A 21,868-nucleotide genomic window follows, 5' to 3' on the forward strand; every position below is an offset into this window, starting at 1 on the left:
GCTCTTTATGGGAGAAAAGGGAATAGGGAGGAGATGGTGGTGATCTTTGTGCTGGGATGAGCAGACCCTGCACCTCTCCCCATGCCAGATCCCTTGCTGGGTCCCAAACTCTCCTTTCTTGTCCTATTTCTTCTACCCGGAGTCCTTCCCTCAGGCACTATTGCAGATGGGCATGTGAACACACATACACACTTTCTCACCCCTCTGGTTCTCAGACAACTGGGGAGGGATGCAGCCCCTCCAAATAACACAACATGCCCCTTGGAAGGGCAAAAGAGCCCCCCCCTTGATGGGTGCAGATGTTCTGCACCAGCACCTCCCCGTGGCTTGGCTTTATCTCTCCCACTGTGGGCAGTCCGCAAGCCTTGGTCAAGTGCTCCGGAGGAGCCAGCTGGAGGGTGCCCATGGGCAGCTATGTCCCTGAGGAGCCAGAGGTGTCTCAGCACCCTCTTGGCCCCACTATGTTTTAGCACTCAACCTTGATCAAGCACATGACCAGATGCCTGCTGATCCATAACATGCTTTGGGAAGTCTGTGGGGAGCTCAACAGGCATCAAACTGGCTGTGTTAGATACCAGGTGGTCCTCTAGGACACAAAAAAACTTGCCAGCCCATCACACCTTTTGTTCCATGTGGCTCCAGGAGAAGTGAAATCCTGTACTCCCCTACTCAAGGCAACACAGTCCCAGTGTCCTGCCTGCTCCACAGTAATTTCACACACCCCAGCAGCACCTGACCTCCTCAAAGAGGGGGAATTACCTCCAGGATATTATAGCGAGAGTTGTCGCAGTAGTCCCGGACCCCAATCTCCGTGCCCATGTACCAGCCGCTGAAGGGGCAGGCAGAAAACTCCAAGCCACCAATCTCGAGGAGCATGTTGGAAACTGCTGGCAAACCATACCACTTCAGGCCCAGGTCCTTAAACCATTCGAACCTGCAGGGACAAACAGAGTTAGGCAACCAGCCAGACCTCCCCTGCCCGATGCAGGCAGGGGAATGGAGGAGGTCACTTTGCTCCCATGGTGAAGGATGTGAGCAAAACAGTTCCTGGAGGCAATATCTCACTGAAGGGTTGTTTATGGGGAGAAAGTGTTATATCAGGAGTTTCATGTAGTGGCATGAGTCCTGGGAGACTTCAAGCAAAGGGAAATTGTGTCCCAAGACAAGGACACAACTTGATTTCCACCTCCAGGCTCTGCCAGATTTGTATCAGGGTGGAAGGAAGACCTGGAAGAGGGTATTGGGTAAAGCACCAAAGCTATGGCAAGGAAAGACAAAGCACAGGAGTCATCATAGGGTGAAAACAGAGGAGCTCAGTCCTGCTGATCCCCTTGCTCTGTTTCCAGGCTTACTCTGACTTACTTGGGGTGCCGGATGGGCACTTCCAGCACCAGCTCTGGAGGGATTTCAAAGAGCTCTGGATCATTGCCATTGGCTTGGAGGAGCAGGGGCAGGATATCGAAGCGCCCGTATGGTGCCTTCCACCCTTGTTGAATGCAGATCTACAGGCAAAACAAAAGCAGGGTTAGATATCCCAGCAGGTCACCTGCTCTTCAAACACTATGGGCACAGAGCCATATGACACTGAGCAGGGCTCCTAACAGCATCTCTCCCCTCATGGCTGAGTAATAACCTCCAGCCAAGAGAACTACAATTCAGGGTTGCCTGTCATGAACCACCCATGGCCAAGTAACTGAGATTTGGGCTGAAAATGAGCCTAGAATGAGATCCCCAGGTAGGATCATGGCTCTGCAAAATCCCCTTACATTGTTTGTGCCTATAATGGTGAAGGAAAAAATGGGCAAGAAAAGTGAAAAAACAGGCTTTATACCTGGGAAAATATCTGAGGGTGAGACAAACCCAACCTCACTTTGTGGTGCTGCAGTGGATGGGCTAAACCTGCTTGACCCAGACCCTCCTCACTCTTGGGACGCTCAGAGTTTCTGTGTGCTCCCACTGGCCTCACGCCCACAGTGCCCAGGAGAAATGGTTTCAGTCAGTACCTCTGTCAGCTCCACATTTGCAGGGTCTCCCAGGATAGTGCCATCAGGCTGCTTGTATCCCGCATAGCGGATGAGCTGCGCGTTCCAGATACGGAAGTCATGCTTGCTGTCTGTCCGCTGTGGGAAGATGGTTATAGCAGATCTGGAAGGAAAAGGCAGCACTGGTGAATGCCAGGGCCATCAGGAGTGGCAAAGTGTTGGAGGGGAAAGGTGCTGTCCCTGCCTGCCACCACCCTGTATACCATCTCTATGTGTGCCCTGGATGAGCCCCAAACAGTTATTACACCAGAAGAAGTTATGGCCAGGTGCACTTCGGCTCTGGAATTTGGGATATTACTGACAATTCAGCTCCAGGCAGAAGCTGGCTGCTAACATGGGGTTTCAGACAGATCTGGAGAGCAGTCTGAGTTTGATGCAGAGTATAGGAAAGAAGAAATAATTGGAGAAACTGCTCTCTGAGGTCCTACAGAGAGCAAAAAGAGATAGACTTGCACCAGCAGGACACCTTCCCCTCATATCAGGTCCCTCTAACACTTCCCAGGACAAGTACTGGTTACAACCCTCCAATTGTGCAGTGGTTGCTAAAAGAGACAACATCAGCAGGTCCCAGAGCTGGGTTGACACACATCCAGAGGTCTTTTGGATACAAACGCTGGTGACTCCCTGGTGGCTCACCTGAGGTTCCCTTTGTTGGTGGCATACTTGATGTGGTTGCAGATATAATTGAACATCCCATGGGCTGTGGTGCAGTCCCGAGCATCAAACACCTGAAACAGGGGACACAATTGTGGGGATGCTATAGGATGCTCCAGCTCCTAGGGCAGAGCCAAGCAGAGGAAACATGGCACAGGGAGAGCTCTAGAGACTCCTGTGATTTGTTAGGTAAGGATATAAAGCTCCATAATTATGTGTTCTCTGCCTTTAGGACACGTGGATGTCAAATCCAGCTGCCCCTTTTTCTTTGGAGAGGTGAGTCATCTGCTGCTCAGGCAAAAAACTCCTCAATCCAGTGCTCCCAACCTGCTGTTTTTCCTGGCTTATCCACCAACAATTTTGGGTTCTGCTGTGTTTCTCTTGCAGATCAACACTCAGATCTTGAATAGGACAGGTGTCAGTCAGGTCTGAGGGGCAGAGAGGATAGGGAATCATAGGACCATAGTATTGAAAGGGATCTTCAAAGAGCACCTAAGTCCAACCTCCCTGCCATGGGCCTGGACATCTTCAACTAGACCACATTGCTCAGAACCCTGTCCAACCTGACCTTGAATGTTTCCAGGGATGGGGCATCCACAAAAGGATGAGAAAACCAGGGAAGAGAGTCAACAAGAGGCTTGAAGAGAAGTTCTTGCAGAAATGAACCCTCAAGGTTCAGACATGCCAAAAGAAACAGTGGACAAGAGGAGCTGAAGGCTGAGCTGGGAGCAAAGGAGGCTCAGCCTCCTGGCCAGGCAGTGCCCATACCCTGTGTGAAGCAGCCACAAGAATTGCTCAGCAGCACCAGAGGTGTGCTCTGGGTTCCAAAGGAGATGTTGTGTCTGTACCAAGGGATTCCACTCGATATCACTAATTCTGATACTGCTCTATACTTCCACTAGTCGGAAGGGCACTGAGCCAAACACTCTTCTTCTGTAGTGACTCTGCCCTGAGGATGAGTGTGTCCTGCCTTCTCTCTCCAGGCAGAGCAGCAGTTTTGGAAGCAGCAGGTGATACACTGGAGCAATATCAGATTTTGGAAAATGTTCTCTAGAGTGCCAGATTCCAGCTGGCTCCATTTCAAGCATGGTCACCTTAGCTACACCTACCCCACCCAGCAGGAGCTTTTCCAGCTCCTGCTGACTTCCCAGCCTGTGCACTCCCAAAGCTGTCAAGGGGAGCACAGCTGCTGTGTGATGGATACCTGCCACTGTACCTCTGATGTGCTTCTCAGGTATTTGAAGAGCAAGATTTGTCTCTCACAAACCCCAACACACCCTCTGGCATGTCAGCTGTCTGCCACAGGGCCAGTGCTCACCTGTAGTTTGGACCACTGGATCCTGCCAACACAGCGAGCTGCATTTCTCCAGGCATGCTTGGCTCCATAGATCAGCTCAGTGTCCCGCAGCTGGTAGGTATCTGTGGCTTCAATCTCCTTGGTCACCTCCTCCAGCCTTTCCACATGGGCCTTGGAGCCAGATCTGCATGGGTGGGGAACAGAGGAGACTTAGTTTGGGTGGAATGCATGGAATCCTGCTGCTTTCTACCTGGTCACATTGCTTTCTTCCGTAAACATATACACACACATAATTTGCAGAAACACAGAACAAATGCTACAAATTAATCTCCACTGAAGAAGCAGCTGCTCGCAGACCACCAGAGCCTCACCCTGCTCTGACTCACAAGCATGAAATATCAGATCTTCATAGGCTCATAGAATTTTAGGGGTTGGAATGGATCTTACAGACCATCTAGTCCCAACCCCCTGCCCTGGGCAGGGACACCTCCCACTAGACCACAATGCTCAAGGCTTTCTCCAACCTGGCTTTGAATACTGCCAGAACTGGGGCAGCCACAGCCTCCCTGGGCAACCTGTGCCAGTGTCTCACCACCCTTACAGTAAAAAAACTTTTTTCTAATATCTAACCTAAACCTCTCCTCCTTCAGTTTGAAACTGTTAGCCCTTGTCTTAGCATCTTGTGCAACATCTCAGCATAAGCAGCAGCCTCAGACAGCAACCTTCACCAGGTACTTCTTACCTCTTTATGGAGGAGTAGTACTGGTCAATGAAGTCCTTAGCCAAAAGGAGCACCTCCTCCTTTGTCCGGGTATCTTCTGACTTGCGGATATGGGGGCTGGGAGTCATTACTGAGCCCATGCAGATCTGCTCAGTGCATGCAGTGGCCTGATGGGACACAAGGAGACAAGTGTGTCTGAAGTTACCACAACAATTTTGGCCACCTGAGCTGGGCTGGGTGAAGTCAGTGATTAGCTACACAGACGTTGGTGGCATCTTTGACAAACAGGGACATTTTCAGCTTATTTGTTTTCACACCTGTTGTTAATGCTGTGTAAAGCAGCTCAAGCATGTGTAGTCAACCCTTGACCCGTCTGATACAATCAGGGCTCATGAGATTCTTGTTCCAGCTTGGCATGAAGTCAAATGCTTTTCCTTATTTATCCGAAATGGACTTCCCTCTCCCCCAGCTTATTGCACCAGAGATTTGAAATTCAAGCCCTACTGGAGACAAGACTGAATTCATCCTCTTCATATCTAGGTAAAGCCATCATAACTGTGATCTACTCAGTTACGCACAGTCTTTTGGCCAGTCCTATCGACTCCACTCACCATTGCTGTCTTGAGGTGCAGGGTGTCATGGAGCACAGAGCCTGTCTCCCAGTTCTTGATTTTGACAAACCGTGGGCATTTGGAAGGACTCCCATTGACCGTGTTCTTGGTCGGAGACTGCTGCCCAGATGGTGGTGGCTGGACACAGGGAACACCAGGCACAAGGTTAGTACTCACCAAGGAGAAACAGAAAAAGTCACAGCAACAAGCAGCATCTTGTATGAGTGGATGCCTGTGCTTAAATTCTATAATACAGTGAGACAATGTACACGATTCAAATATTTGGCAGTATTTGGGATCCTACAATGGAGCAGCTAACTCAATGCAATTGAGAAGTCATGTCTGGTTATGGGACAGCCAAACCTGTAGAAGAAGAGTTAAAAGCAGAGTTAGAAGTGACTTGGAAGAATGTTGTGTTCAAGTTTTCCAGTGGAAGACTTCTCTAAAATGGTCTGGATGGTTCTTTGTAAGGAACATCACCTGCTCAAGTTCTACATATGACAAGGTCTGCCTCACTGGTATGAGCACTGTGAGATAGAGCTAGCAGCCAGTCATTCCTCTGACTACCCAAAGGCATGTCTTCTTTGATATCCATTCTGGAAGATTGTAGAAATAAGGATGGATAAATTATGCAAGTGGGAGGGGTGCTGAATCATGCATAGCTGGATTACTTCAGTCTCAGCTCTGTGTCTCCAGCACTCCCTGATGCTCTGTGTTGGGTTGTGCTCATCAGGCACTTCTTCAGTTATGTGCCAATGTGTCACTATCATAGAGTTCATGATGGGAAGAACTGGCTGAAACTCTTTGTATTTGCACAAGTTTTCACTCAGAATATCTAGAATTTCTACTGTGGCCCTTATTCAGCACAAGCACTTTAAAAGCTTGAAGAGCAAGTCATGTCTGCCAGTGTATCATGGGATGGGGAGATCTGCAGAGACATTTCTCCCAGGAAACAGATCTTATAGTAGGATGTAATTCCACCAGTGCTGTTGCTGCAGGCTTCAAGGGGAGATCTGATCCACACCGGAGCATCCTGGCAAAACCTGCTTGTATTTGGCACCACTTCAAGGCCTGGACCTGTGCTAATTATACCTGAGCTTGGACTGAGTTTGCTGTAGCCTTCCTGAATGAACCTGTGGCTGGTGTCCCTTTCTAATGTAGCTACAAGGTTATTTTTAGAGATGGCACTGCCTTCAGCAGAGCTGTGCAGAGTCTTACCCTCCTTTTGGGGTTCTGGGCTCATGTCCCAGTTGTAGCCCATGGACTAGCAGCAATAGCACAAACCTAGCATTACAGACTGAAAGACCAACCAAAAAAGTCAGCACAGGGTGGAAGAAGCTCTTGGTTCAAGACAGAAAGCAACAGGGGCCACAAGGATGACAAAACCAGGTGAGGCTCCAGTTCTAACTTGTTCCTGCTTTGTCAGACAGCAAATTGCTCTGCTCTTCCAAAGGGAGAAATTGATGCCTGACTGACTGCAAGACTGGTGCCTGGACTGAGAAGACACCTCTGCATTGCTCTGGTGGCACTGTTGCCCGTATTTTTTTGCCCAGTCCTTGTTTTTACCATATGCTCCAGACATTTTTTCCTAGAAAACAGGGATTTTGCTGTCAAGCAGCCTGAGGCTCATAGTGTAAGACTGAGCACTGAAAACATATTCTGGGAGCAAGAGACAGAGGCTGGAGGGGAAGGGAGAGCTTTACGTCCTGACCCCTCAGTAGGATCCACTTTGGTCCTCACAGTTTTCAAAAGCTGCTACCTGCATGTACTCAGGCTATGCTGCTATGGGTCTCCATGACATTCCTCAGGTCACAAATCCTGTGGTCTTCCTGAGAAGAATTTTGAAGCCCCTGAAGCCAGATGACCACACAGTGGACTTCAGGCTCCCCTTTCCATGCTGTAGAAACCAAATGTAAGACAGTGTAGATTTCAATATCAGCAGTAAATAAAAAGAACCTCCTAAATGTAGTCCTGGAAAAGCACTGTTTTTAAGTTCATCTTCTTCAGTTTTGGGGAATCTGACCCGAGTTATGGCAGTGGCAGTTCCTGGCCATTTTTTCCCTTGCTTGTTTTACTCCAAAAGATAACAAAAGAATTATTTAGCTGCTAACAGCACCCTGTGCTCTCTGAATCACTCTGTGGACCAAAGCGGATAATCTGCTACCTTCCTTCTGAGCATGATTGCTCAGAGCAGCTCTATGAGATTGGTAAAACATAGCAGAAAAAGCTGCTCAGAAATGCAACTAAATCCCCTCCTCACCTGCCAGACACAAATCAGAAGCACCAAACAGGAAGCATTGATTGCATCCAACACTTTTTAAATCTGAGTTAGTTTTGATTTCCTGACAAGGTGTGCTGCTAAACTACATCTTGCTAGAGCAGATATGACCGAAGATACATTAAGGTTGGAAAAGACCTCCAAGATCATCAGGTCCAACCTTTGACCGATCACCACCTTGTCCACTAGACCAGAACACTAAGTGACACATCCAGTTGTTTCTTGAACACCTCCAGGAATGGTGACTCCACTACCTCCCTGGGCAGCCCCTTCCAGTTCCTGACAACCCTTTCAGTCTTTGCTGAGAGAGGGCCATGGACCAGAGGGATGCTGAATCCCTGGATGCAAGCCAGGCTGAAGCAGCCAAGGCAACACCACTGACAAGAAACAGAGGTGTCAGGTCTGACAACCACACCGCAGAGCAGCTGTGGAGAGCGAGACACGCAGAAGTGACTGAGAAGGAGCTCTGTGTGTGTGTGTATGTGCACAGCAAAGCTGAAGCCAAACATTACCCCTCGTTCTGTCAGGGAGGCTGTGTGAGATCCTTTCATGTTTTAATTAGGCAGCTGTGATATTAGTGACTCAAGAGTGGGACAAACGGAGAGACTAATGTAGCAGTTGGGGTGCACATGCATTATGCAAACATCTTTTACCAGGGAGTGCGTTGGCACTTATCGGCAGCGCACAGCTTGCGAGCTGTCTGCAGCTCGTGCAGATGCAGGGGAGAAATGCACCCAGCCCTGGGCATTCCTTAGGACCAGAATGACAGGACCATCTCCCTTTTGCAGACCCGAGTGGGCTCTACAGGTCCTCACCCTTCCTCCTGCATCCCTGTTGGGCTGTGAGAGTCTCTGCAATGGTGGAAGGTATTGCCCTGCTGACATGCATCAACTGTGGGAGGACAGGGGCTGCAGTCATAGCCCAGGGCAGAGATATATTGTCATGTTGACATTTCCTTCCAGCCTATATTAACTTTACTAGCTGAAAGTGTATTTTTCGCTTTTATAAAGCTGTAAATCACACTTACAAGTGTGGAGCTGATATGACTCCCTTCCCCTGAGAGCTACAGGGACACATGCCTCCCAGTTACCCTTGAGCTACTAACAAATCAAGCCATATGGACTGAAATAGGACCTGGGCTGCTGCAGCCATGGCATCTTTCCATCAGTCAGGCTTAGGACCAGAGGGATTGGGCTCCTGGAAAACAAGCAAAACACACTGTGTGATTCTGCAAAAACCAAAAAGGAGGGATGGGGATCAATGACCAGCAGGTCTTTCAGCACCTTATTACGAGCCTCAGTGAGCATTCACCACCTGGTCAAGTGAATCCACCAAATCCTGCTTTAAAGAATAAGGTGTATAAAAAGTTCCCACTTGGCTATAATAATTAATAATATTTATTGCTGCTTGAAAGAAGTTCAGTTGCCTTGACTGCACACAACCCAGGGGAATGACTGCAGGGAGCACGGGTGAAAAACCAAACTGTTTCCAGAAGATTTGGGGATAAGAAGGATAAAAAGAATGCTGTGCATCTAGTAAAAAAAATATGTTAAAGAGTTCAATAGCAGCTTAAGACTGGAGGTTTTGGCAGCCCTAACATGGAGAGAAATTAAGCTCTGAACACAGAAGGTTATAAAGTGCTTATAGTAACAGACACATACATGCAAGGAGCTTAGCAAAGGAGGCAGAAAGACAGTCTTTCCAGAGCTGGGCAAGGGGAGTAGAGCAGTGACCTGTCCTTGGGCAAGATGGACTTGTGATAACGGCCACAGTGCATTAACCATCTGTTGGGACATGGGGCTGTCCAGGAACATCTCTCCACTGGCTGAACAGAGCATGTTGCAGCTCACAGATGCAGCCATTTGTGTGTACACACGTAGGATAACACCTCCCATAAGGCTGGCTATGTTACTGAGACACCTGGATGCAATCCTGAGCTGTGGCCAGGCAAGGGGAGGATGGACATCACTCCCAGCTCACGGCACCACCCAACCAGGTTGGTTAAAACCATGCAGCAAGTCTGGTGTGGTCAAGAGTATCTCAGCTGCCCTGAATGTGCATCAGTACCAGCACAGCAGTTCTCAGATGTTCCATGGGCTTCTCACACTGTGAGGCTGCAAGTGTACAGGAACATCATTCTGTACAAGAGTCCTGGGAGAACTGCCTCTAGCTCTTGGGGTCCCAACATAAGAAGGATGTGGAGTTGCTAGAGTGAGCCCAGAGGAGGCCACAGAGATGCACCAAGGGTTGGAACCTCACTGCTCTAGAGCCTGGCTGGGAGAGCTGGGGGTGTTCAGCCTGGAGAAGTTCCAGGGAGATCTTAGAGCCCCTTCCAGTGCCTAAAGAGGCTCCAAGAAAGCTGGAGAGGGACTTGGGATTTGGGTCTGGAGGGACAGGACAAGGAGTGGCTTCCCACTGCCAAAGGGCAGGGATAGATGGGATATTGGAATGGAAATTCTTCCTTGTGAGGGTGCTCAGGCATTGGCACATGTTCCCCAGAGAAACTGTGGCTGCCTCATCCCTGGAAATGTTCCAGGCCAGGTTGGATGGGGCTTGGAGCAACCTGCTCCAGTGCAAGGTGTCTAGGCCCATGGCAGAGGGACTGGAACAGGATGGTCCTGAGACAGGTCCCCTGTGTCCTGCCCTGCTGCTGGTTAATCCCATCAGGGAGACACATTTGCCTGAACAGGCTTAACAGTGCTCATGTACGTCATGTTTTTCCTGAGGTGATCTTTGTGGCCTGGCAGGGTCTGCCTTACCTCTCTGGCTTTGCTACAAACGTGGAGTTAATCTACTTTTGGCAAGGAAGCCTGAGAATTTATGTCCATGAAATGTGAGGAGATGAAAAGGCACCATACAACATATTATCTGAAGTGCTCTATTGAATTACCGTCATATGAATCAAAATGACTTTAATGATGCAACTTGGCTTTTTGCCACAAAAAGGGATCACACTCCCGAGGGAGGTTTCAGAGTCCTGGTCTCTGGCTGTGCTCCCATCCCACGTCAGCCCTTGGATGAAGAGCATCATTCTCCAGTGACCTATATACCCTGTCCGAACCACAGGGACTTCAGCTTCTGGACCAAATGGGCTCTACACCCCACAAACTCCAGCTCTTGGGATAAAAGTGCATATTGCAGGTTCTGTGGCGTGAGAGCCCACCAGGATGGGTCACATACCCTCAAACCCCCTTCCCAGCCAAAGCAGCACGAGTCATGGTTTCTTACCTGCTCTGCTTCGGAGCTGGGGTTGTTCGGGACCACGGGCACATTGCTCTTCCCCCACAGGTCACCCAAGACTCGGTCATTCTCCATCTGAGCTGGTAAGGCTTTCTGTGGATTGTTCTCCCCTTCCCTGAAACTGAAGGGTTAAAAACCATTTGGGTCAGTGGGATGGAGGGCAGCTGGGTGCTGGGACCATGGGTACAGGTCCTACTCCAGCTGCTTGGCACAGGAGCAAAACTTGCACTTGGCCTGTGGGAAGGAAGGAAATGCTCTGCCTCAGCCAAGACTGAATAACTGTGGAGAGGGCAACCCAAACACAATAGAAATTTCACCTTTTGTGCAAGCTCAGTGCCTGCAGAACAACAGGAAATCCCTGCAGACCCACTGCACCCCAAAAACCAAGCTGGAGCCCTGTGAAAGCAAATGTGGAGATGGGGAAAGGAGAGTTGCATGCAATTCCAGCTGCAAAACCTCATGGCAATACGAGTTGGCTGGCAGAGCAGCTGGGTGTTTATGAGCAGATAAGAGGGAAAAAACCCAAGAACAAATAGGTGACTCCCAGGAGTGGGAGACAGCTCTCTTTCCTCTTCCTGACCTTTACAGATGTGGCAGATGCCGGTGAGTGCAAGTGATTTTAGTCAAAGGAAACTGATGGATTGCCCCTAAGGAACTGGGGATGTGAGTAAGGCTGGGGATTAAGGACATCCCAGTGCTGGCTGCTCTGGCCCGTGCAGTGGCACTGGAGTAACTCACGGTGTATGCAGCCTACCACGCATGTTTTGCCTGGGGAACAGACCATGGGATGTCAGAGAGGCTGTTAAAATGTCGTGCAAGCAAATGATGGAAAAGCACTGCCATATGAGCTCTCAGGAAGGAGAAAAACAAGTGGGATTTAGAGATGTGATATGCAGAGAAGGCAGTGGCATCTCTACCACCAGCGCTGACCGCCCGGTGAGGCCACAGGTGGGAAGGAGCTCTGTGTGTTGGGCTGCACAGGGGCACAGCCCCACGGCTCACAGCCACGCTGCCTTCGCCCTTGCTCAACAGACCACTGAGGTAATGAACTCTGGCAAATGTTTTGCTCCTTCTGTCAGTTCTTAAAAGTCTTCCAGATGCCCACTGAAGTCAATAATGAGCCTTCTCATTAATGACAGCAGGTTTGGGGCACTGGCCAAAGTAGGACACTTGCATTCAGGACATAATTCATACCAACATGATGCTCTTGACACTCACGGAAAGACAAATGCATACCAACAAAATCAGTTTCACAATCCTCCTTGCTCCCCAGTTTGTGTCTTTAGGTACAGCTTAAGGAAAATTTATCAGTTAAACATGATCTCCCCGTGTTCTATTTTCTGTCATTTTTCTGCCTTTCCAGAGCAATGTTCAGCTGCCAAAATATTTCACTAGGATCCTGGACACCTTCCAAATGTCTGCTTTCGGGTGAAAATGGCCAGCTTGCTGCAAGTGAGGAGGTACAGGTGCCATAGGGGTAGCTTTTACTAGAGTTTTTATGCTGCCCTCAGGACAAGAAAACTTCTTTGGTGACTTGGCTCCTGCAAGGATGTGAGAGGGTTTCAATTAGATACAACACAAGAAACCCTGCCCGTTGCACCACACAGCCACAGCTAAAGACAACAGATCTTGTATCTCTGCTACAGTGGTGATGCTGCTGGGATTATCCAGCAGCCATGCAGATCCCAGGGATAGACAACCATGAACCATGCAATATCCACTCTGCCCAAAAACAGGAAGCTTAGGGTCTCTTGACATGACCAGTCTACCTCCATCTAGATAATTCCCAGCAGCAAGACAGAGAATTAGCAGGATGAAAATTCAGCCAATCTGGCTCTTGTCTCTAAGTGAAGGCCAGCTGTTAAACCTCCCTGAGAACACTCATTTCACAGCTGCACATCCATGCACTCTTGCCCTGAGCACCATCGTGTCAGAGAGTGGGGAGGCAGGTCAACACAGGGCCACTGAGCACATGAAGTGATGGCCACACATGAGAAATCTCTAGTAGCTGATGAGCCCCAGTGTGATGCTCCTCATACCTGGCTGAAAATCAAGACACAAACACTAAATCCATAAGATGATGGAAGAAATCTTTTGGCTTTTCTGCTGCCTAGAGGCTTAGCAGTGGGAACCTGCCTGCCAGAAGACTGTGATGCCTCTCCAGGGTCATGGACTTTGCCTCTATGCAGACAGGAGAGGTTTGGGATCCAAAGACAGACTCAGCATGTGTGATATCCCACAGGCACCTCCAAAATGACACTGAGCTATGCCTGCAGGCACCTGGCACAACATGCTGTTTCCAGAGGGGTGTTTGCAAGACTGCTGCCAGCATGAGGGATGCTCAGACAGGGATCCATCAATCAGCAGCAGGAGCAGGAGGTCTCAGCCAGGAGGCTGCACACGTAATCTCATTGTCTGCACATCAGCAAAGCCGCAAATGCTGGCACCTATGCCAAGAGCATGGAAAAAGACCAGATGCTTGAATTAAACTATTGCTGTATTTGGGTACTTTGTGCATTACAAGCACCACTGTGGCAAGGACCTGCTCCCATTCACTGGCCTCAAGCGTCACTTGACAGTGAGATGCACCACCCTGAGAAACAGTGAGGCCCAGGTGGACATTATGAGTTGGATACTCAGGAGCAAATGCTCCACATCTCATTGCATGTTTGCAAGTGTGGCAGAAGCAGGTTGCGTGTTGCTATTCCTGACAGACTTACAGCTGCGTGAGCACAGCAGTGAGGTGCTGCCTCACCCTTAGACTCTGCTAGGAAAACACAGTCAAGCGTAGCTGCCACAAAGCCATTAGACTAAACTCATGGGTGTATCTCTCACCTCCACACTGGTGCTGTGCTTTGCCTCACTTGGGGTCAGGCCAGGAGATCTGCCCCTCGTGGGACTGTGGGTGCATGCCCTGTGCTGAGCTAGTGCAGATCTCTCCTAACTGAGACTACCCAGAAGTATCCGGCTCTGTCTTTTGGAGAGAGACAGAGAGAAAAGCCCATTCAGAGCAGACACAGCCTCATCCCAGTCCCAGCACACATGGCAGGGGGAAAATAAAAACCATCAATTGCTTCATTTTCCAAATATTTCCTGCCCCTTTCTTGTAACTGCCTTGTTTGTGAGCTCAGACAGGAACAGGGTCATTGGGGGAAGTTATTTTCCTCTCTTGATGTGGCTTTTCCAGCCTCCAGCAGAGGCACAGGATGACCTGGCACATCTATACAAGGATGCCACTCACAACTCAAGGAGACTAGCAGAACAGCCACACTACCATGCCCTAGCTCAGTCTCCAGATAACATTTCCAAAAGCACTTTATCGACAGGAGAACCCAAAGGGCTGTTCCAGTAGGCTATGGGGAGGGCACAGTTCCTGAGGAGTGTTTCAAGGCAGTCAGGCTGGACATACCCAGGGATCTGCCATGGGAAACTCCTTTACAGGAGGAGGGGAGCTGGCCCTTGGATCCTGGCAGCCTTTGGAGAAATTCTGGCCAGACTGGATGGGGCTTGGAGCAACCTGGTCCTAGCAGACCCAACCTAGTGGAAGGTGTCCTTGCCCATGGCAGGGGGCTGAAATGAGATGAGCTTTAAGAGCCCTTCCAGGCCAAACCATTCCATGAGATTCTTTTAAATCACCACTTTAATGCCTTTGAGGAACTGGAAGAAATGCTGAAGAAGTGCCCTTGGAGGTCATATACTGGCAGAATTCTCCCAAATCCAGGATTCAGAGATCTCTCTCTGACCAATCCTGCTGCCAGATCTATTAAAAACTATTAGCCAGATCTCTCAGGTCCAGAGCAGGTTTTGAGAAAGGGACCCTGTTTGAGGTTGCTTTCTGTTCTGAAAGCAAAATTTGATACTTAAAAAAGGAAAGAGGAATCCTGCCCTCCCCCACTGGTGCAAGGCAGAGCCTCTGATTCTGCCTCCCCTTGGAAAGAGCATCTGGCTGTTTGGAGAAATGAGAGGCACCACTGTTTTCTTTTGACTAATTTGATGATGTTGCAGTGCTCAGAGTGATGAAGCAGAAGGAAAGTTGCTGAGACAGCCATTTCAGAAATTTCTCCAAAGCTTTTCCAAAAAGAAATTTTTTTTAAAAAAAAAAAAAAAGCAAAAGTTTGTCACTTCGCTCCTTTGAATTTTCTTGGCAAAAGAATCTCTCTGATTTCCCAAGAAGAGATGAGAGCTACTACTCACTGCTGCCACGTCATAGGGTCCAATTTGGATGAGCTGATAAGGATGACGATGTCCACACCTCTGGTGATGGATCTTGTGCTGCAATGCTGACAGTATCACCCTGTGCTGTGACCACAGTGGATGAACTCCTTCCTTCCAAGCCCTTCTCCTGGGGGCTGAAATCCCCTCACGTGCACACCTCACTTGCTCTGAGCTTCAGGAGAGAAATACCTTCTTCCCCTCTCCTGATTTATCCTTGCAGATGGCTGCAAGGCTGCCCTTGCAGTGCTAGGGGCTGGGGTAAGTGGCTCTTGCCTCACCTTTCTTTTGCCCTACGGAAAACCATACTCCAGAGGGTATGTCATCATCAGAAGTTAATATTTTCTCGCTTCCTTTCCTGGGGCAGCTCATGGCTTGTGACATAGGAAAACATGCTGGCTGCAGGCTCCTCGTCTGGAGGGGGAAGGCAAGATCTGGCACAACAACACACGTTTGAGGGAGAGGCAGGAGAAGGGATTTTCAGGTTGCAGAGGATGGAGTAGAGCTCAGGAAGGAAGCATGAATTTGGAAGCAGAAGGAACAGCTCCTAAAGGTGGAATGCACTCCCCAGAGCGGCAGAGTGAACAACGTGCCCAGAGTAGGAACTGCAGAGTGATCAAAGCAAGAAACCACTTCCTAAATGAGAAAGGGGACCTGAAAGAGCATTGAAGGAGGAGGATAAAAGCCTCATGACAAGCATGCCACATGGCTTGAAGAAAGTCCTGCTCCTCCTTTGTCAGAGTGTAACTGGGCTGTGCCCAGCGCAGGGATTAGGGACTAATGAGCCGAGCAAACTGCAGCTTCAGAGAGGTCTGTGAAATACGAGGCTGGTAAATGCCATTGAGGAGGCATTGACAGAGAAAGACCCGGGAACAGATCCAAGCGATCCCATCAGCATCGTTCAAAATTCAACCAGCGTCAATCTGCAGCTGCCACTCTTGTCCCTTTCCAGCCATGCCCAAAGAGCACCCGGAGGATTCCAGTCTCAGCAGTTTCTCTGGAGGCCAAACACAGTTCAGGTCTGCTGGCAAGGCTCACACATGGGCCAAAGGTTTGGCTGCTGGGACCACATACAAAGATAACATCTGTCCCAACTCGTGGGATACAAGAAGTCACACCAGCTGAGAAGGTGGAGGGTGCTTTGGGGACTGGTCTGAGAGGGCTCCATGGGGATATATTTGAGTGGAAGATGCTACTTGCAGGCACAAAATGCCTCTTTGGATCTGACTGAGGGAGTCAGAGTGCCGAGGAAGAAGAACCAGCCGAGGGAGAAGGAGAGAGTTATTCACTGTGAGAGCTCCCTGCATTCATTTACAGAATGGCACAAACACGATAGTTTGAGAGAACCTTTTCATTTCAGAGGTTTTAAAGTTTTGTGTCCAAGTACAGAATAATGAAGACATCAGAAATGCAAATGAAATGTTTTGAGCAACACAAAGAGATTTTGGCGGCAGTGAAGGAGGTGGGAGGAAGAGATTTTTCTCTTCGAGAACTGCAAAATTATGGGGCTTGTTCCAATGCAGGATGGAGCCTGAAACCTTGAAACCCTACATAAACTGAATTTCTGCTCTCAGCACACTTCTCTCTCTCGGGGCTGCTGATGCTGCTTTTTGGACCACAACTGCCATGTTTCCATCATGCTGTTCATGTTATGGAATAAACCTGAGAAGAAAAATAAATACTGGCAACTTGGTGGAGCGGGGGGAAGAAGGAGGGAAGATGGAACATGACAATCTCCCTAGAGCTCAGAGGGAAAAACAGACCTAGGTTAGCTGGCAGTGAGTGAATCACTCTATTTTTGCTTTCTAGCCCACGGTGAGCCTCATGGCAGAAATGCCAGCTCTCATCATACCTTGCTCCCCACTTCCATGCTCTCTTTTATGATTGACTTCATTGCAGATGGCTTGAGCCAAGGAGCAGACATGCAGCCGTGGTCACAGCTCATCCCACGGACACGCACCGTAGGCACATGGCACCTTCCAGCTGGAAATCAGCAGGGAGGAAAAGCCAGGTTATTGCAGACATAGCTCCCCTGGAGAGCATAGACCATGGGTGAAGGGGATGGAGATGTACTGATTGTTTCCCCAATGCAAACTTCACCGTTTCCAGGTTTCCTTGAGAGTAACACTAGAGATGGGCAGGATGCCCAAAGCATCAGGTGTAGTTTGAATCGCTTTTGGCAAAGCCCACCTTGAACAAGAAGTGTTTGGCTCCTTGTGAATAACCTCAGTCTTGTACCTTTCCTTTCTGCCCTCAGAAAGCTGTCACAGCTCCGTGAGCTGGATCAGCTTTGACAAAGTGCTGCAGCCTGTGAAGGTCAGTGCCAGGCAAAGACAAGACAAAACAGGATTCATACCAAGACCAGCATCTTCAGCTGGATTGATGGCCAAGTGGTCCAGGTTATAGGTGTCAAGTTCAACCTTGAGGGAGGTTTTGCACCCTCCTGGTGTCTAGGTAGAGCTCTATTCCTGCTCTGACTAATGCAAGCTTTTCTTTTCCCCCCAGCCTGGAGAAGTCACAGCTTACAGCATGAGAGCTGCATCAATCTGATAAGGCTTGCTGGGTTGTTTTGGCATTTGTTTGGCATCAATCAACAATCTCCCCAGTTATCCACTCCCCAATCACTCTCTGACCTTTCTCTACTTCTCCTATGGAGCAAGAAAACTTCAGCTGTAGAAGACCTTCACAATGCCCCAGCTCTGCCTGAGACCAAGCCAAGGAGAGAAATCATCTCCAGCACATCACAGGAGAAATACCCTTTGCCCTGCAGAGTGGCTCTCAACAAGTCCTCTCTGCAGTGTATCTCCTTTCTCACATCTCTGCTCGAGCCAGCTCACACAAAGTCCTACCACAAAAACGAGGCTACAGCTCTTCATGGAGCAGGAGATTTTGACAAAAAAAAAGTAGATTTTATGACACATGGTGTATAGATTACACAGGTGTCTTTTAAAGGGTACTGAAAAATAAACTGAGTGAGGATTTGCTGAAGTACCCACCTCGCTAATATTCTTGCTGGTTCGAGGTCCTTCAGTTTAAGTGAATTCAAAGCGTTTCAGGTTAATCTCTCCCCAAAGAGAAAAGACTCCTCATAGAAAAACACATTTTCACCCCTCCCCCAAGCTAAAGCAGAATGTCCCCAGAGACACTACAGCTAGTGGGATGGGAGGGGACAGTGGGGGGCACGGTTTGAAGGGTGAGGCTGCAACTTGTATCAATGCTTGGGATTGTGTCCTCTGAGGGCTTTGCTGGGCTGTGGCTCCCAGCTCCCCTGCAGCAGCTTCAGGTAAACCAGAGGGGATTTTTAAGCACCCCTGCACATTTTATAGTCAAGCACTAGCCTTTCAATTTCTCAGATCTTTGGTTGCTTAAACCAGGCTCCCCCAGGATAGGTTAGTGCTGGATTAAAGGATATGCAGTCCAAGCAGGCAGCCCTCAGCCTTCCAGAGAGAGTGCCAGGCTTAAGGGGGTTAAATTACCTCCTATTGCACAGCAGAGATCAAAACCAACAGTTTTCAAATGTACAAGAGCTGGGGGTATGTGTGGTGAGGAGGGGATTGCAGGAAGGATGTCCCTGGGTGTGCCCTGTCCACTGCTCTTCCCCATGTGTCTGTCACTCGCCAACAGCTCTGAGCTGAGCAGGTTTTATCTCCAACTCAGTGTGACCACCCTAATGGGTTTTGAGTTACCGTGTCCTCCACGGAAAACAGGCGTAATTTGGGAGAGCAGAAACAAACAACTGAAAACAACAACAACAACAAAAAAAAGGAAGATGGAAAACAGAGGGTGTGGGTGTTGCTTTGGGATGGGAGCAATCAGGAGCTCAGACTTGGCTGGGAGCCCACAGTAGAGATCCTGCTGTGCCTTTTCCCTCTTGTTTGTGATTTTAAAAATGAACACAGTTTTTTCTTCCTCTTCCTAAGAAAGTGTGTGCAGCAAGAGAACTTGAAATTATTAATCTCTTTGTGGCTGAACCAAGATCACCAGCTTCAGTGAGTCCTCCAGGCTTTTACAGCCAGTCAATAACTGAGGGCAGCTATAACCTACTGCAGCGCTTGACACTGCTAAAATGTGTTTGGGGACTCAGGGAAAGGCAACAGGAAAATGCAACCTATCACTGCTAATAAAGGGCCAGGAGGCAAGAGAGCTGGTACCAAAACAAGATAGCTACTAACAACAGTTTTGTAAAGCATGAAGCACCACAGGGAGCTGTTCCAGCTCCGGAGTGATGCATTACATCCCAGGGAAACACTGAGGAAGATCAGGAGGGCAACACCATTCACATGGACCATCATAGGAGCAGATACCAGAAATGAAGCCGTTCCACCCACATGATGGAACTTCACCCTTCTCAAGTACTTCACGGTGCAAGCATGCCATGCCTATGTCCCCACCCTTGTTACCCATGCACACATATACCAAAATGATTACCTTACTGTAAAAAGACAAAGGGGATGAGCAGGCAACTCCACTCTTGCATTTCAACAAGGGTTCACCGTTTCTGAGTTCTCAACAGGAAACATTTCCCCCCTACCCAGAAGACAGAAGCACCAAATGCAGGTCCCACTGCCCTTGCACAGAAGTCCCCATGGCTTCAGCTGGAGCTGGTCTGGGGCTCCCCTCCCATCTCCCTAGAGCACAGAAGGTTTTGAAGCTCATTTCTCTTGGGGAGCATCATATCTTGCTGGTCTGACCTTCCTGCTCACTGTCCAGCAGTTAATCAACAGCTGATTTCAACCGGAGAGCCCTAAAGCAGGATTGCAAGGACAGGCAACACCATGAATCTTATTTGACAGGTGGGGAAACTGAGGCACGGGATTTTGCTTAAACTTAAAACAAATGAGATTAAGAACATGGAATAGAAACCTAGCCCAGCCCAGTCTGTGATCCACCACATCACATACCTCAGCTTTCCCTAAAACATTTTTCCTGCTCTCCCCAATTTACCATGCTTAAAACAAGTGTCTTACGGCTTTCTTCCTTTCCTCCACAATATTCTCCCAATTTTTTGTTACTTTTATCTTCCCCTCATCAACCACTTCCCCCTTTTTTTCACATCCCTTCCTCTACATCTCTATCCTGCTGTGCCAGACAGCAGCCAGCTCTGGAGAGATGCTCACTGACACCTAAACCAGCCACCTTGGGTAGCCAAATTCAGTGCATTTCACCGTAAGTAAAAAATGTATTTAGGGACCTACCAGTCCACCTGGACTTCTATATCTCTTGTCTCTACCTTGGAGGGTGCATCTCCATCGCTGTCCTTACTGCTGCTCTTCAGGAGATCCAGGACAGGCTCGATTTCTTTGAGCAGTTCATTGTCTTCCACGCCACCATTGAGGCAAGGGTGACCACAAGCCCCTTCCTTCCCCTTCCCAGTGTCCTGCCCTTTGCTGCCAGTAATGATGCCATTAACGTGGACCATCGGCTCCACCTCACGCCCAATCTCTCTGGTCCACAGGGAGCCCATGGTGCGGTCGGCTGCTGGCAGTGGCTGCTCTTTGCTGTGCAGGCTTGGGTTGGACAAGTCAACTGCCTTCGGAGCCGTGCAGAGGGGTCTGGTGATGCGGATGGTTTTCGGCGTCCCGTCTCCTGCAAAAGTGGTCTCCAGGTGAGTGGTGAAGCCCTCGGGGCCCCGCAGAATGAGGACCACGTAGGTCTCTGAGGCAATGCTTCTTAGGATCTCCAGCGCGGTCTCATAGCTCATGTCCACGAGGGGCTTGCCATTGACAGCTAAAATGATGTCCCCAGCCTGGATGAGGCCACTCTGCTCTGCAGCCCCTCCCCGGATCAGGTCGGAGATGATGACGGGCGGCTTGCTGACGCGCTCCTTCACCAGGAATCCGAGGCCGCCCACCTTGCGCTTGAAGAGCCTCACCGAGATGACGTTGGGCTGTATCTGCTGCACGCTGAACACATTCTCTTCCATGGCAGCCCCCCTCCTAAAGCCTGCAGACCAGGACCTCGACACCCACTGAGCACAGAGAAATTCTCTGTCTGAGATGCTTATCCACGCTGGGGCAGGGAAGGGGCAACTCTGGCTTGCAAGCAACTGGTCTCACTGGAAAATTCCTCTGGACTTCGGCTGCAGAGTGGCTTTCTGTGGCATAGTCAGTGTCACCACTCTCCAAAACAGTAGGGAAGGCAGCGGATATCACCGGTGGGAAGCAAGACTAGGGACAGGGCAGGCAGGGCACTGGGCATCGTGTGGCCGAGCAGGGGCTAGAGGGGACAACATGCCAGCTTTCAATCAGCCTCTGCTCCTGTGCTGGGCAGAGGAGAGGAGGCAGCCTGCTCAATTCACCGACATCCCTGCAAACACTCCACGAGCTTCTTTATCTAGAAAGAAGGAGAAAAAAAAAAATAAAACCCAAAGGAGAAAGAAAAGTGAGACGAGGCAGGCGTAAGTGCCTGCTCAGCACGGGGCTCAGCACGGCACAGGCACCCACATGCATCAGCCCGTCCCCACAGATGTCATCCCCCAGGCTGCGTTTGGGAGACAGGCTGCAGCCTCCCATCGCTCCGAGCTTTGCTTCCTCCAACCCCCCTCGCGAAAATCGACACCATCTGTTCGGCGGAGCCCAGGAAGGCTCGGAGGGAGAGGGGGAGCCCCAGCAGGGTCTGCTGGGCAGCCTGTCCCAGACACTCCCCACTTTGCCCAGGGGTTGCAAGCAAACACCCTGCAAGTCTGGCAAATGGGTAGGGCTGCACCAGAGCTCGGCGGAGATTTCTGCCGGCTGAGGATCTTGTCTCCATGTGTTTTCCAGAGCATCCAACAATTTGATGGTCAAGAACCAGACAGGGGACGTACATTCCTGC

The 21,868-nt window shown here is 49.6% G+C and overlaps 1 protein-coding gene across 1 annotated transcript in view; it reads right to left on the reverse strand.

Annotated features, from left to right (window-relative positions):
* The window catches only part of NOS1 (nitric oxide synthase 1 (neuronal)), a 37,368-nt gene extending 16,390 nt beyond the window's left edge, over positions 1-20,978 (reverse strand). Inside the window, exons 1-10 of the mRNA XM_009073999.1 lie at positions 20,251-20,978; positions 13,526-13,550; positions 10,832-10,918; positions 5,326-5,463; positions 4,736-4,881; positions 4,015-4,177; positions 2,679-2,770; positions 2,004-2,145; positions 1,363-1,502; positions 760-934 (exon numbers count right to left, since the gene is read on the reverse strand). Of these exons, the coding sequence (XP_009072247.1) occupies positions 760-934; positions 1,363-1,502; positions 2,004-2,145; positions 2,679-2,770; positions 4,015-4,177; positions 4,736-4,881; positions 5,326-5,463; positions 10,832-10,918; positions 13,526-13,550; positions 20,251-20,978 (1,836 nt within the window). The remainder of the gene's footprint in view (positions 1-759; positions 935-1,362; positions 1,503-2,003; positions 2,146-2,678; positions 2,771-4,014; positions 4,178-4,735; positions 4,882-5,325; positions 5,464-10,831; positions 10,919-13,525; positions 13,551-20,250) is intronic.
* Positions 20,979-21,868: the final 890 nt, after the last annotated feature.

This window comes from Acanthisitta chloris, unplaced genomic scaffold, assembly GCF_000695815.1.
Source record: "Acanthisitta chloris isolate BGI_N310 unplaced genomic scaffold, ASM69581v1 scaffold17084, whole genome shotgun sequence".
In the NCBI taxonomy this organism is placed as follows: domain Eukaryota; kingdom Metazoa; phylum Chordata; class Aves; order Passeriformes; family Acanthisittidae; genus Acanthisitta; species Acanthisitta chloris.